Raw genomic sequence first — 13,787 nt, 5'->3', positions numbered from 1 at the left:
ATATAAAAAAACCAATATTCCCTACAATTTTAAACATCTTCTCCCCTCTTTTATCTCACTTCCACCACAACTATACCGTAAATAATAAATCAATTGTAAAAATATGTACAAATTCTTATGAAAAATAAAGAATATTATATATATAACATTTTAGTAAGCATGAGTTAAATTAAGTTAATTCCACGGGACATTAATAGAAAAAAATTATTGTTTACATTATTAATTATTTTAGATATTTTATATAAGTGGTATGCTTTATATAGAAACAAAAGAATGGTATAGAAAGTAAATATATCATATTTTTTAAATTGATGTTGTATATTTCACACTTTTATTTTTATCGGATGTATTTCAAATAAGCATGAAAACAACTTTCTACATTCAATATTACTTGTTGACCAGATATGAAAAAAAAAATTCTTCAATAATGATAATAATAATTTTTATTTACCTTTAATCCTACTTGTACAATTAAAAAATTGTATATAATTAAACAGGGTACCAAATGAAATAAGTGCTAAAATTGTAAAAAATTATTTAAGTATCGGAGTGCCTTTTGCACGTAAATCCTCAATCAATCGAGAGTCAACATTTGAGGAAGGAGATTTGAAGCAACTTGAAGATCACTTACACATCAGCAATTGTATAGATAGGATATAGATTTGAGCTCCAAGTTACAGGCCAATACGTTAGAAAATCCTGGAATGGAAAAGTTGATCGAGGACTATCTATAAAGCAACACATTGGGTCCTTAAAGAAGAGTTAGAATACTAGGAGTTTCTTCTTTCTTAGTTTTGTATAAATTTTATAGGTGTACATTTTTCAGTGTAATTGTAGGATTTTGTAGAAGCATGTGTCGGCTTGTTTTTTTGGTTGGGCTAGCTTTTGGCTTCTATAAGGCCTTGGCTTTGATGACCAACCCATGGAGAAAAAAAGTAAATTTTGGCCAAGCCTTGGAAGAAGAAAAGCATGGAGCATGAAGCCCCTCATCACCTAGGCCATTTTTAGTATATTCTAGGTGCTCCTTCTCCTAGCCCCCAAATTGTGTCATTTAGTCCCAAATCAAAATGGCCAAGCTTGCAAAGGGAGCTAGGCCATCCATATATAGAGTCTCTTGTTCCATCTCCAACTCACCTTAAATTGAATGAGAATTGAATTGCTATTCTTCTTAGAGTTTCTGTTGCAAGGTTGGGTGAAAGGCTCCATCAAGAGTAGAATCAAATATGGAATAGGAAACTAAGAACTAGAACATATTAGAAATGGAATTAACATGAACATTAATATGGTATAGGAAACTAAGAACTAGAACATATTAGAAATGGAATTAAGATGAACATTAAAACTAAACAAGAACAATACATGAATGGAATATAGGAGGTAAGATTGAAGTAAGAAGATTGTATTCAATACATGAATGAAATGATATAAAAAGCTAATTGAGGTAAGATTATCAATGGAGGTAAGATTATCAATACATGAATGGAAAATCCTATATATCATGAGTCCAAGAAATGCAAAATAAAGAAACTAGTCCAAAGGAATGACTAGTCCCCACTGAATAACATTATGCCTTAATATTCAATTTTAAGGCTCAGTATGTGCATGCTTGTAGATTATTCTGACTTGTCTAAATGTTGCTTAATGTTATGTTATAGGGGCATATGCAGAAGTACTTAGTGTTCAAGAAGATAGAAAGGATGAAGGAGAGAAGTTGAAGAAATTGGCCGAGTCTATATGGAAAAACCGCAGGATGTCTCTTGCTGAAGCTCTCGAGACAGACACGAATATTATAGATTCTAGAATTAGTAGGATTATTTAAATTGGTCCGATTTCAGGGTACCCTTTTCCTGCTACAGGTTCTAGTTGTTAAGTAATTTATTAATTTGATAATAAAAAGCTAATTGAGGTAATATTTTATGAAATGATCTTATGAGAAAGCTTTGTGCTTTACGAAGCAATACCTAATGAAAAATCAAAGTTTAAATATAGTAATTTTAAATTTTCATTAACATTCGAAATGCAAAAAATTAGACGCAAAATATAGTAGTTTTCAATGAATTTTTCTTTTAACTTGTGTATCTAATAAACTAAACATTTTTTGTTTAAGTACGTAAATAAAATATTTATTTGTATTTATTTTAATCTTTAAAATATTTTCAAAATTTTCTTTTAATTCATAAATATTTTTTTTTCATAACAAATATGTTTTCCATTATGCGATGAATATCATATCATATAAATAATGAAAGAGACTTAACATTCAAAATCGTCCAACGCCTAAGACAGCTTAATAGACTTAAGTAGTACAATTGACATAGGTAACACAAAAACACTTAAACAAAAATAATTGTAGTTTCTAATTTTAAAAAAAAAAATGTTAGATATTAAAAAAAAATGTTTTGTAGAAAAAATCCTTATTTTCCTAAAAATAATATTGTTATCCTCTCATCATCAAATAGTTAAATCTAAAAATAATATTATCTACTTATCTATATAGTTAAAATTTAAAGGAATATTATCTACTCATTCATGAAGTTGTGATTTTTTATCAAATAATTATATTTCATTATGGATATACTTAGACAAATTTTTTATAAAGATTTTTAGGCGAGAAAAATAGAAAAGAATCTGAAAATTTTACGCTTTCATAAGCTAAATTAGCTATATACAAACTAATTTATAAAAATTCTCCGACACAATTTCATAAATTTTATTTTAACTTATTCATAAGTTACTTTTAATTTATAAACAAGTTAAAAAAAATGTTCATTCTGAGTTGTTTAGCATTTTGGACGATTTAGGGCCACTAAATAGGTTTAATTGGGGGATGCATTTTGGACAATTTAGGGCAACTAAATAGGTTTAATTGGGGGATTGTAGTTTATGAGTACTTGGTAGATAATTTGTATATTCGGCTTCAATGTTTGTTAGGAACTAATTAAGTCCATCACATATCCATATTGTTGGATGTGTGTACTTATTAGAGGTTCTTTGAAATGTTTATGGTTATATAATTTAGTAGATATGCGTAATATATTTCATATTTTATTGACCATGATTGAAATTTATAATATTCATGGTATATAAATTTGGATATTGGAGCATTTGTTTTCATACAAGACAAAAGTGCATCCCACAACAATTAAATTTTATAGAATTTTGAATTGGATGGACTTTGGACTTGGGGACCATGAATTTGCATCTGCGTTGAAAATTTTTTTGGTAAGGCATTCATTTCAATTGAAATATGTAGGCAATTATTGTTGTTGATATAGTAGTGCATTGATTTACTTTTGTTATTGTTATTTGCATAATCAGGTTATTATTCATTTGTTTGTGTCTAAGGAAGTGTGTAATGAAAGAAACATTTTGCCTTATCTTGTCTTTGCCTTTTCAATCAAATCATGGTATTTCAAAACAATTAATGTGAGTTAATGCTCACACCTACCAACCTTGTGACATATTTCATTTCAAAAAATAAATAAAAATGTGCACCTTACATGCTAGCTTTACTGGAAAAGATTGATTAAATTTGAATAAAATAATAATAATTTAATAGTTCATTGTTAATGAAATAATAATAATTTAATATCAATTCATGACAATATATGTTTATCACCATGTTTCAATTTCATACATTTTAAGCACTTTCTATTTTCCTATCTTCTAAGTTCAACTTTAGACACCATTCATTATTCGAGAAAACGATTTCTAATGGAAGAATGAGATGATCTTGATATTGATACCACTAATATTGTATCATTTGTACGATAGTGCAATTCCAACACAAATGTAATACCTGGACCCACAAGTAATGTGCAAGCTGTTATCCTAAATCGGAACTCCGAAGACCCCGTCAACACACAAGAATTTATAAATCACATAGGTGACGAAAGTTATCAGTGTGATTTTACTTCCAATTCAGGGAGATGAGCACAACAATTCCTTGAATTCCATGGTAATGTTCATCTTGTTTGAAAAATTCACATTATACTTTTAATGAAACTTATACTTTTACATGATTACCTTGAAGGAGCAATTTATGGACACCACTGTGGTTAACTCTTGAAAAATGTATGTCATCTCAACCATATGTTGTTTAACACAATTTTATTGTATTTGAATTTGTTAATATTTTTTTCTTTTAGGTCAAGATTTTTTCTCTTAATCAAAGAGTCTTCTATCTTAATATAATGATCAACAACATTGTTAAGGCATTTTACTTAAATGACATAAATTTACTATTTCTAACATTGTTGCACTAACATATGGACAATATTAAAGTTTTCATATTTGACATATGTCCACCAACTTAAGAACTAATTCGTGCTTTCAAGCCAGTGGTACGTGTTCCACCCATTCTAGGTATATATACATCATCACAAGTTTACATATGTGCAATTATGTATATAATGTGACAATTGCTATTGACATATTTAATGGCCTATCTATTATCATATGCAAATTATTTAGCATTATTGAATGAGGAAGAAAATGGTGAAAACACAAGCTGAGGAGGTTGTAAACGACCATAGCTACTTTCCTTTGTATGGCATATCAAAATGCATTAGTAACTTTTAAAGTCATTGTATGAACATTATGGTTATTAATTATGTGAGTACGAAAAATATGTTTTTTAGTAAAGTTTAGAAGAATTAAGAAAAGATGATTTAAGGGAAAAGGGCATACCATGCTGGGCGGAGAAAGAGGTTGGGAGCAACAAGGAACGGTCTCATACCAACCTGCACCGATCTCTGAACAGAAACAGAGAAAGCTTGAAGTTGTTTGATAGTGAAGAAACAAATAAACAACGATAACCCTAAATAACCCCTAAATTAAAACCTAAATCGAAACCTAAATAACCCCTAAAATCAATATCCAAAACAGAACCCTAAATAACCCCTAAATCAAAATCCAAACTAGAACCCTAAATAACCCATAAACTCAAAACTCATAATGGAAATCAAAAACCAAAAATGCACACTATGAAATCGAAAATTAATGGCACCCAATTGCAAAAGGAGAGACTAAAATTCCAAACATCGAAATCAAAATAAATCAAACAAATGAAATGAAAATCAACCTCAACAATATATGACGCAAAAAATCGCACTGCAATTCGAATTCTGACTCCAACTCGCACTTTCAGAAAGCAATTATGACTCCAACTCGCACTCTTCAGAAAGTTATAAAGAAATTTCAGAAATAAAGAAGAACTCAAATGTCACCGTCAAATTTAATCCTAAAACCTTCCACTATGTTTCAAATGAAACCTATAAAACCTTCCCGTATGTTTTTGTTTCAAATAAAAAATCTTTTTTTACCTAATTTATAATTTTTCCAACAAACGTTAAAAATGTCCTTTACCATGTCGTCAAACTCTACCACGTAATTAGTTGTATACCGAGCAAATCGATTCTGCGACGTAATTGGTTGTATATAGGCCAAATCCATTTTAATTTTCAACTAATCATTTTCCTATACATTTTACTTCTTCTAATTTAAATATAGCCATTTTTTACCAGTCTATATAAAATAAATAAATTTAATGTAATGTCACCATATTTAAGATAAAAAATCTCTGAAATACTATTGATTTGATTAGAATTTTATGACTTTATTACATAAAATTTTACTGAAAAGTAATTTCAATTTTTTTCAAATGAAATAGCTACAACTAAATGTTAACTATGGCAACTGAATCAACGAACTTTGTTGAACAAAATAAATAATAATCATTTGATTTTTGTTGTTGTCACGTGTATTTATATGGTCTACAAAGCCATTGATGAGGTTCCTAAAAAACATTACTTTAAACAAAACATTAAAGAACACGAGGCAAGCACTTTTATACGTTCTACAAAAATAAAAAATAAAACAAAAACACTAATCACAGTACACAAACAACCCTACATGCATCCAAATTTTGTCTTTCCCTCAAAAAAAAATAAAATTTATCTACCAGGGTCAGATCTTGTCAAAGACCTTAACCTAACGAAAAACTTGACCTTTTTATCCCAATTGTTATTACCCCCATGTTGGTCCTTCCTCTTCTTTCCACTCAAAGCATCCCAATTCTCCGGCGACCCCATCAGCAACACGCTCTCCGGCGACCTCACTCCAACCGTCGTGTCCTCATTCTCCGTCTGATCAGCGACGGCGGCGGCGGCCAGCATCCGTCCCTGCATGGCCGCCAGCACTTCCCTCATTGCCACGTCAGCATCTCCTCTATTCCGCAACAAAATCTCTCCCACGTGTGCCGGCGTGAGGGACCCACCCGAGCGAATGCAACCCTCAACCGCCTCGAATAGCACGTGCGAGTCCACGCCGAGGTAGTTGCGCGCGAGCTCGCGGAACGCGTGAACACCGCACGTGTTGAGGCTGACGTGGACGTCCATTCGTCCGCAGCGCACGAGCGCGGGGTCCACACTATCCCTATGGTTGGTCGTAAACACCACAATCCTCTCTTCGCCGCAGCAAGACCATAACCCGTCGGTGAAATTCAAGAGCCCCGAAAGCGTGACGCGCCCACTCTCCTCGCAGCGCGTGAACGACGCCGTTTGAGACTTCTTTCTCTTCGACATTTTCGCTGCCTGCGTTTTCTTCGTTGTTCTGTCTGCCGTTAAGTCAACGGAACAGTCAATGTCCTCGATAACGATAATCGAACGGTTCGTCGTTTGGATTAGTAACGACCGTAACTCTGAGTTATCAGCGACTTTGGTTAGCTCCAAGTCGTAAACGTCGTAACAGAGAAAATTTGCCATAGCGGCTATTAAACTCGATTTACCCGACCCGGGTGGGCCGTGGAGTAAATACCCACGTTTCCAGGCCCGGCCCACTCGGTTGTAAAACTCTTTGCCGTCAGCGAACGCCGTTAAGTCGTTTTTTATTTGTCTCTTTAGTTCGGGCTCGAGGGCGAGGGTTTCGAAGGTGGACGGGTGCCGGAAGGGGACGGAGACCCAACCCGATTCGAAGGAGCCCGACCCGGTCGTATTGTTGGTGAAGAGTCTGCGCTCTCGCGAGACGCGCTCGAACTCCTCGGCGCGTGCGGTGACGTGGGCAAGGTAGGGAGAGAGGAGCGTGTGGCGGTGACGCTTCGGGAGGCGGAGCGTGAAGCTGCGCTTCTCCTCGAGCGAGTCCTGCGCGGTGTCGACGTGGTGCGTCCATGTGACGCGGTGGCCGCGGAAGGAGTCTTGGACGGTGTGGTTCGGGGCGACAGCGAAGGAAATGCGGTTCGAGGAAGGCGAGCGTGAGAGCGTTAGTCGGCGGCATGCTGCTGCGGGGGCGTGGTTCGCGGCATTGAGGTAGAGGTGCACGTGGCGGTAGAGGTCGTTGAGGTCGACGCCGCAGTAGCCGTTGAACTCTGGAATCTCGAAATAGGAATACGGAGAAAGCAGATCTTGCAGAGATTCGTATAAGGAATGGAGCAATGAGAGAAGCTGGGATGGGAGAACGTTTTGGAGCACGGTGAGTAACCCTAACAGAGACCACATTTGTGATAATATCTCCATTTTTGTGTGATTTAGTGTTTGTTTGATTGAGAATTGGTGGAAAATGGAAATTGGAAAATGGAATTGAATGGTTTGGGTTTAGAGTTCTTATACGGTGCGTAAAAGCAGGAACAAGGTTCTGATAAAAAGAAGCATTGGGTTGGGCATATGGTAGAGTAGGTAAAAGTTAAAGATAAAGATGGTGATGAAGCCGACCGCTTTGCTTTTTGCTTTTTGCTTTGTTCGTTTGAAGATGTGAGAATGTGATAATTGAGTTTTTGGAGGGTTTATGGCCATAGCCTTGCCAAGACACATACATTGCCATGCGTACAGAATCTAGCAAATGCAGATTTTTGTTTACCAAAGGTCCCGTCTTTCGTTTTGTTGCTTGTTTTCTGCTTTGGAATCGAATCGATTGAACGGTTTGGTTCCTTCTGTGGGCTCAAACACCAAAATCACACAAAAATGCTATGTTTTGCCAATTGCCAAAGTTTCAGCTAACCTTTCAATAGTTATGGACCAAAAGAAAAACTTTCAATTGTTATTTTTTCCCTTTTGGTGCATTTTCTACTTGTTCTTTGAAGTGAGCATGGATTTTTTTCGTGGTTTTCGTTGTAGTTTTGTCGAAATTAAAGAAAATTGCATGCAGATATATATGGTTGTCAGTTGCAAATTATGTTCTCTAAACAATTATGGAATTTTGTTTTCTCTTGCTACTCCTCCATTGAAGTTATGTACTGCGATTACTTTATTTTACTTTTTTTAAAATAAAAAGCTGTCATATTAAGAATTAAGAATGAGGCATATGAATGATCTATCCATCAACTTTTGAAAAAGAAACATAGAAACTGTCTTACATGCCCCATTCGTGAATAATGATATATGGGCACTCTTAATTTGTTTTGCTATCTTTCACTCTTGTTATATCATATCTACTTATGTCATTAAAAGTTGGTCTAGTTGGTATGGATCATACTCATATTTCCCAAAGATGTGGGCTTATATTTCCGTGTCGATGCAAGGATTTTGTTAGTAAATAATTATCTTCAAGCTTGCTGAGTCTTGAGATCTCTCTTCACTCTAGTAATTCTTTGGGACGTAAGTCACTTAACTTTTGATTCACCAAAAGAAGATATAAAAAAAGAAAAGAAAAGAAGATAGTAGCTTCTCTGTTTTCTTCTTCCTCAAAGTGAAATAGCGTGGATTGTCTATACATCTTTAATGTACAAATAATCTGAGATAGCATGGAGTGTGTATGCATCTTTAATGTATAAATATTAAATGTCAAATGAATAGACTAATAAGTTGTTTCTTCAGATAATATATTTCTGTATTTTCTTAAATAAAGTATGAATTTGATATTTAAATATGAAAAAAAACTCGGTGTTTTGGGTTAGAATTGCCTGTTTCACCCTAGAAAGATAATGTCAGATTAACAGTGGCATTGGAAAAATTTACATTATTAGGCTATGACTATTCCCTTAAAAAAGATCAGAATTTAGTAAATGAAAAAAAAATAAAAAAATCATGAAGAGTTAGACCTTATAAATCTTCCCAACTCTAATTTATTATCTCTTACAATAAATACTTATGGGCTTAGTAAAAAAATAGAAATTAACAAGAATACTTGGAGTATACAAAATTTACTCTCAGCAACAATTACTGAAACCTATTTAAAACCAGGTTCGAGGTTGCATTGAACTTTAGGTATATTCGTTAAAATTCAATCAATTTTACAAACATCTTGGTCTTTAAGTTGCACCTGATTCCCATAATTCTACAATGCACACGCGCCAGCTAGCTTTAGTAAAGGTCTTCAAGAGACAATCCTCTAGCAGCAATGAATCACGGCGGCATGCGCATGCAGACACTCGGGGTTTGTTAGGGAATAGTATGGGGTGGATCTCGTTGTGTTTAAGCTGCTTTTGTTTCTTTCTTGACAAATCGCACTTTATCTTTTCCCCTATAGTTCTAGAAATTTGTGCCTTCAGAGGTCAGAGAATGTTCTGATGAATTATAACTCATCAGTCACTCATGATGAGTGTCAAGTTGGAGATGATAATAAGGGGATGATGATTATATTGCTAGTTATGATTGTCACATTTTATTGCACCGTATCAGTTCAAATGGGTACGACGAACCCACTGGATAAATTTATATTCACTATATCTTTTTTGCATAGGACCCATTGGATAATATTTTATTCATAATAGCTTCTTCAGGGTTTTCTCATTTTCACCTTTGTACTTATAGGCTGTATAGAACATTACAAGCGATGACGTTGTTATATTTCAACCCACAATAGCACAAATATATAAGTATGTAATTAGATTGTTACTGAAAATGTCGATTTGTAACTTAGTTTGCTTATTTGGTTGGGCACTTCTATGTATATGCCTTGAACTTTTCATTACATTCTTTTAGGCTTTTACTTGTTGAGGTGGTGACGGGGTCTATGAGATTGATATGTATAGATCTTTAAAGTAATGCGGATGGTGGTATTCTTTCTTGTGCATTACATTTCTTTTATATCTTTTACATGCTTATATGCTTTTGAAACAAAGTTTCATTTATGCTTCTTTACAGAAATTTGTCTAAATCTCCTTTACTAAAGCAACGCTATTCGCACCATCAGATCATGATCCTGTGGTGTTTGGCTGTCGTTCTTATCTAATCTTTGTTGCCCCTTCAATGGTTTTAGGTATCTGCTTATAAAATGGTTGAAATTTTGAGAAAGGAAACATGGAAAGAGAAAATAAAAGGAGGAGGAAAAGAAAAAGAGGCATGTGTATGGCATTAAAAGCCACGAATATGGAGATGGGCAAAAATTTCAGTGTAGGTCAGCCTTCAGTGAAAGCCCTGCTTAAATGGGGGTATCAAGAATAAAGTCACAAAGAGGTTCTCCCTGGAATGTCAATGATCAAAGGGATCATATTCCATCAATGCACGGGAGGCATAGCAATATCAATTCATCAAGATAATAATAGTTCAAACTGCTAAGTAGAGCAGTCTTATGACTCTATAATTCTTGCCAAAAATTCAAATCAAGTTTCTGGATGAACTTCTATATAGGAGTAAAAATGAAAAGATAAATCAGCTTATAAATCTCACTTTTTAGAGAAATTAAGTGAGAAAGTCTTATTTAAAAGTTAAAAACATTTGTTAAGTTTTACTTATGTGAGAAGTTCAGATGATTTTACTTACTTTTTTTCTTAGGTATTCATAAAAAAATTATCTAAATATCGATGCCATTGAACTCTACCAGAATTAAGCAGGCATTTCACCTATGTAGTATTCTTAGTTTCTTATGTTACTGGTTTGGATCAGCCTTGAGACAAAACCCTGCCTATATTGGGGTATCAGAATAAAGTGGAAAGTGGATTCTACAGGGAATGTCAAATAATGAAGTGGATCATATTCCTTTTATGTATGGCACTTCTTTTACAAGAAGGATTCTTCAAGAAAATTATTCAGAACAATGTAGAATTCAGTAGTGTTATTTTTCCATTAATTATGGAAGATTGCACTTCACCTATTTAGTTTAAGGTTTGGCTTGATAATCAATTAACCATCTAATTTTAGGCTATTTTCTATCATTAATCTAAATCAATGTATAGAAAGGCTATTTGATATTTGCAGGTATAATGGGCTGTTACAAAAGTTTGGTGCGAGTAAGAAAAACATGTTTATAAGTCTTGATAAAATATGACGCTTCTAGCTTTAGTCAACAAAGAAAACCATTTAATGATTAAGGAGTATATTAAAAGTAAACAAATAAAGAAGTAAAAGATTACGATATCTGTTTTCATTCCAGTGCGATAGATGCAGGCCACTCCAAAATTATTAATATGAAAAGCTTACAACATATTGTTAATTACTCATTACAAATTTGATTCTTGTACCAAAAAACATTACGAAGTTTTTAAGTCATCATTGCTTAGTAAATATTATATATATAATTGCATCATATGTAAAAGGAATAAAACTTTCCACAAGAAGATGCAAACAATAACACTTGGTTTAACTAGTAATCTATACATCAAGATTGATAGAAAATCATATCTTAATTACTTAGTCATACCAAGATGAATATTGCTCTAAAATACTTATATTCTTGAACATCTATAAAAGCAAGATGATTACAAATATAAAGACACAACTACAATTTTATATTCTATAAACTTACACTCTCTGTTTTTAGTCCTTGTACAGTGAGAAAGAATTTTTTTTTTAATATTTTAATATTCTTTTTCTATGATTGTTGTAAGAAAGTTTTCATAGAGTTATTCCTCAGGTTCAACCTTCATTTCTTTGTAGAAAAAACGACAACAAATAATATTTGAGATTCTTAGTCTTAGGATGAAATTAAGAAGAGAAAATCAATAGTGATTTTGAGTAATTGTATGTGTCAAAAATAATTGTGTCATCCATGGTAATCTATTTGAGACTATTGGAACTCTTTTAAGAGTTCTTAAAGAAGAAATAAACGTAATTCAAGAGTTAGGGTGAATCATTCCTTATATCATTCTTATCATATAAATTATTTTTCATTAGATGGTCTAACATCCATGTGAAAGAGAGTCATGCACTCTGTTCAAACCTCTTATAGAATTTACTTGTTACTTCAAGTTGATGATATTGTTTAAAGTTTGAATTGGATATGATATGTTTGTTATGTTATGGCTCGAGTGATCTAATACATAAAATCTCTAACTATTATACAACCATTGAGTTAAGAATTTTGATGATAAGTATGGTTAAACATTAAATTTATTATTATTTCGTATTATAAATATTAATGTGCTTATATAAATGAATAAGTAAATTTGTACACAAAACCTTCCATTAGTTAATAAATGATTAGATTATCTAATAATTATGTGTTTAAAGATTATATGTTTCTAATGGTAATCTTGATTTAGCTAAGGTTGATAGAAAAATCAAATCATGCTCAATCCCTTAACCTACATTAGTTGTTTCAATTGTTTCCAATATATTTAGAGACTTGTTCTCAAAGGACCAAATCTCATCAAGTCCCGTGACCCAACACCAATTGTTTCAATCGTTTCCAATGAGATAAACTTTTAAGATTATATTAATATACTTGTTCTGACAAACCTAAATCCTGTCCAATCCTTTGACCTTCCACCAATTTCAATTGTTTCCAATAACATAGGTTTACAAGATGACATTAAAAGACATGTTTCCACAAACCCAAATCTTGCCCAATCTCCTAACCTAACACCCGTTGTTTCAATTGTTTCAATGACGTATGTTTTCAAGATGATATTAAATGACTTGTTCCCATAAGCATGAATGCTACCTAATCCATTAACTCAACATTAGTTCTTTTAGTTGTTTCTAATGACATAATTTCCCAAGATGATATTAAGAGGCTTGTTCTCATAGATCTAAATCCTACTAAGTCCCCTGACCCCACACTAGTTGTTTAAATTGCTTCTAATGACATAGGTTTGCAAGATAATATTAAGAGACTTGTTCCCACTAGTCCAAATCATGCCCAATCCCCTAATCCAATACAAGTTCTTTCAATTGTTTCTAATGACAATTTTCCAATATGATATTAAAAGGCTTGTTCCCACTTATTCAAATACCGTTGAGTCCTTTGACCCTACATCAGTTGTTTCAATTGTTTTCAATGACTAAAGTTTCCAAGATAATATTAAGAGACTTGTTCCAACAAGTTTGAATCTTGTCTAGTCCCCTGATCCAATATCAGTTCTTTCAATTATTTCTAACTACATAGTTTTTTTTATATCAAGAGACTTGTTCTCACATGTCCAAATCCCACCGGTTCCCTTACCCAGTTTCTATTGACATATGTTTCCTAATTGATATTAAGAGACATGTTCCTACATACCCAAATCCCAACAAGTCTCTTGACCCAACATAAGTTTTTTCGGGTGTTTCTAGGGTGTTTCTTCCTACACCCATTAAATTTCTCCTTGCATCCCATCAATTAGGTAAAATGATCAAAATGTCCCATCTAATTCACCGTCATTCTGGAAAGCTTTTTCCAGAACATACTCTAGAAAATTTATTTCGGATAACACATTTTGAAATGTATATAATACGTTTTAGAAAGTTTATTCCAAAAATTTTGTTCCAGAAAAAGTTTTATGGGAATATATTTTATGAATTTCGAAAAAGTATGTTCCAGAAACATTCCAAAATAGTAATCCAAAAGTATTTTTAAAAGAGTTAAAACAGTCTTTTTAAAAATTAATGGGGTGTAGAGAGAAATTTATTGAGGTGCATAAAGACCCTTGTTTCCAA

General features: G+C 33.1%; 1 protein-coding gene across 1 annotated transcript; it reads right to left on the bottom strand.

Moving 5' to 3' along the window:
• Positions 1–5,711: 5,711 nt before the first annotated feature.
• On the bottom strand, positions 5,712–9,998 carry LOC137834927 (AAA-ATPase At4g25835). The gene has a single exon (XM_068643170.2). The coding sequence runs from the start codon at positions 7,509–7,511 to the stop codon at positions 5,955–5,957; it is 1,557 nt and encodes a 518-aa protein (XP_068499271.1). The 5' UTR covers positions 7,512–9,998; the 3' UTR covers positions 5,712–5,954.
• Between the last annotated feature and the right edge of the window lie 3,789 nt (positions 9,999–13,787).

The sequence above is a fragment of the Phaseolus vulgaris genome, chromosome 5 (assembly GCF_051622355.1).
Source record: "Phaseolus vulgaris cultivar YP4 chromosome 5, ASM5162235v1, whole genome shotgun sequence".
NCBI lineage: Eukaryota > Viridiplantae > Streptophyta > Magnoliopsida > Fabales > Fabaceae > Phaseolus > Phaseolus vulgaris.
The sequence above is the reverse complement of the archived record's forward strand: the minus strand, read 5'-3'. Positions and strand labels throughout refer to the sequence as shown.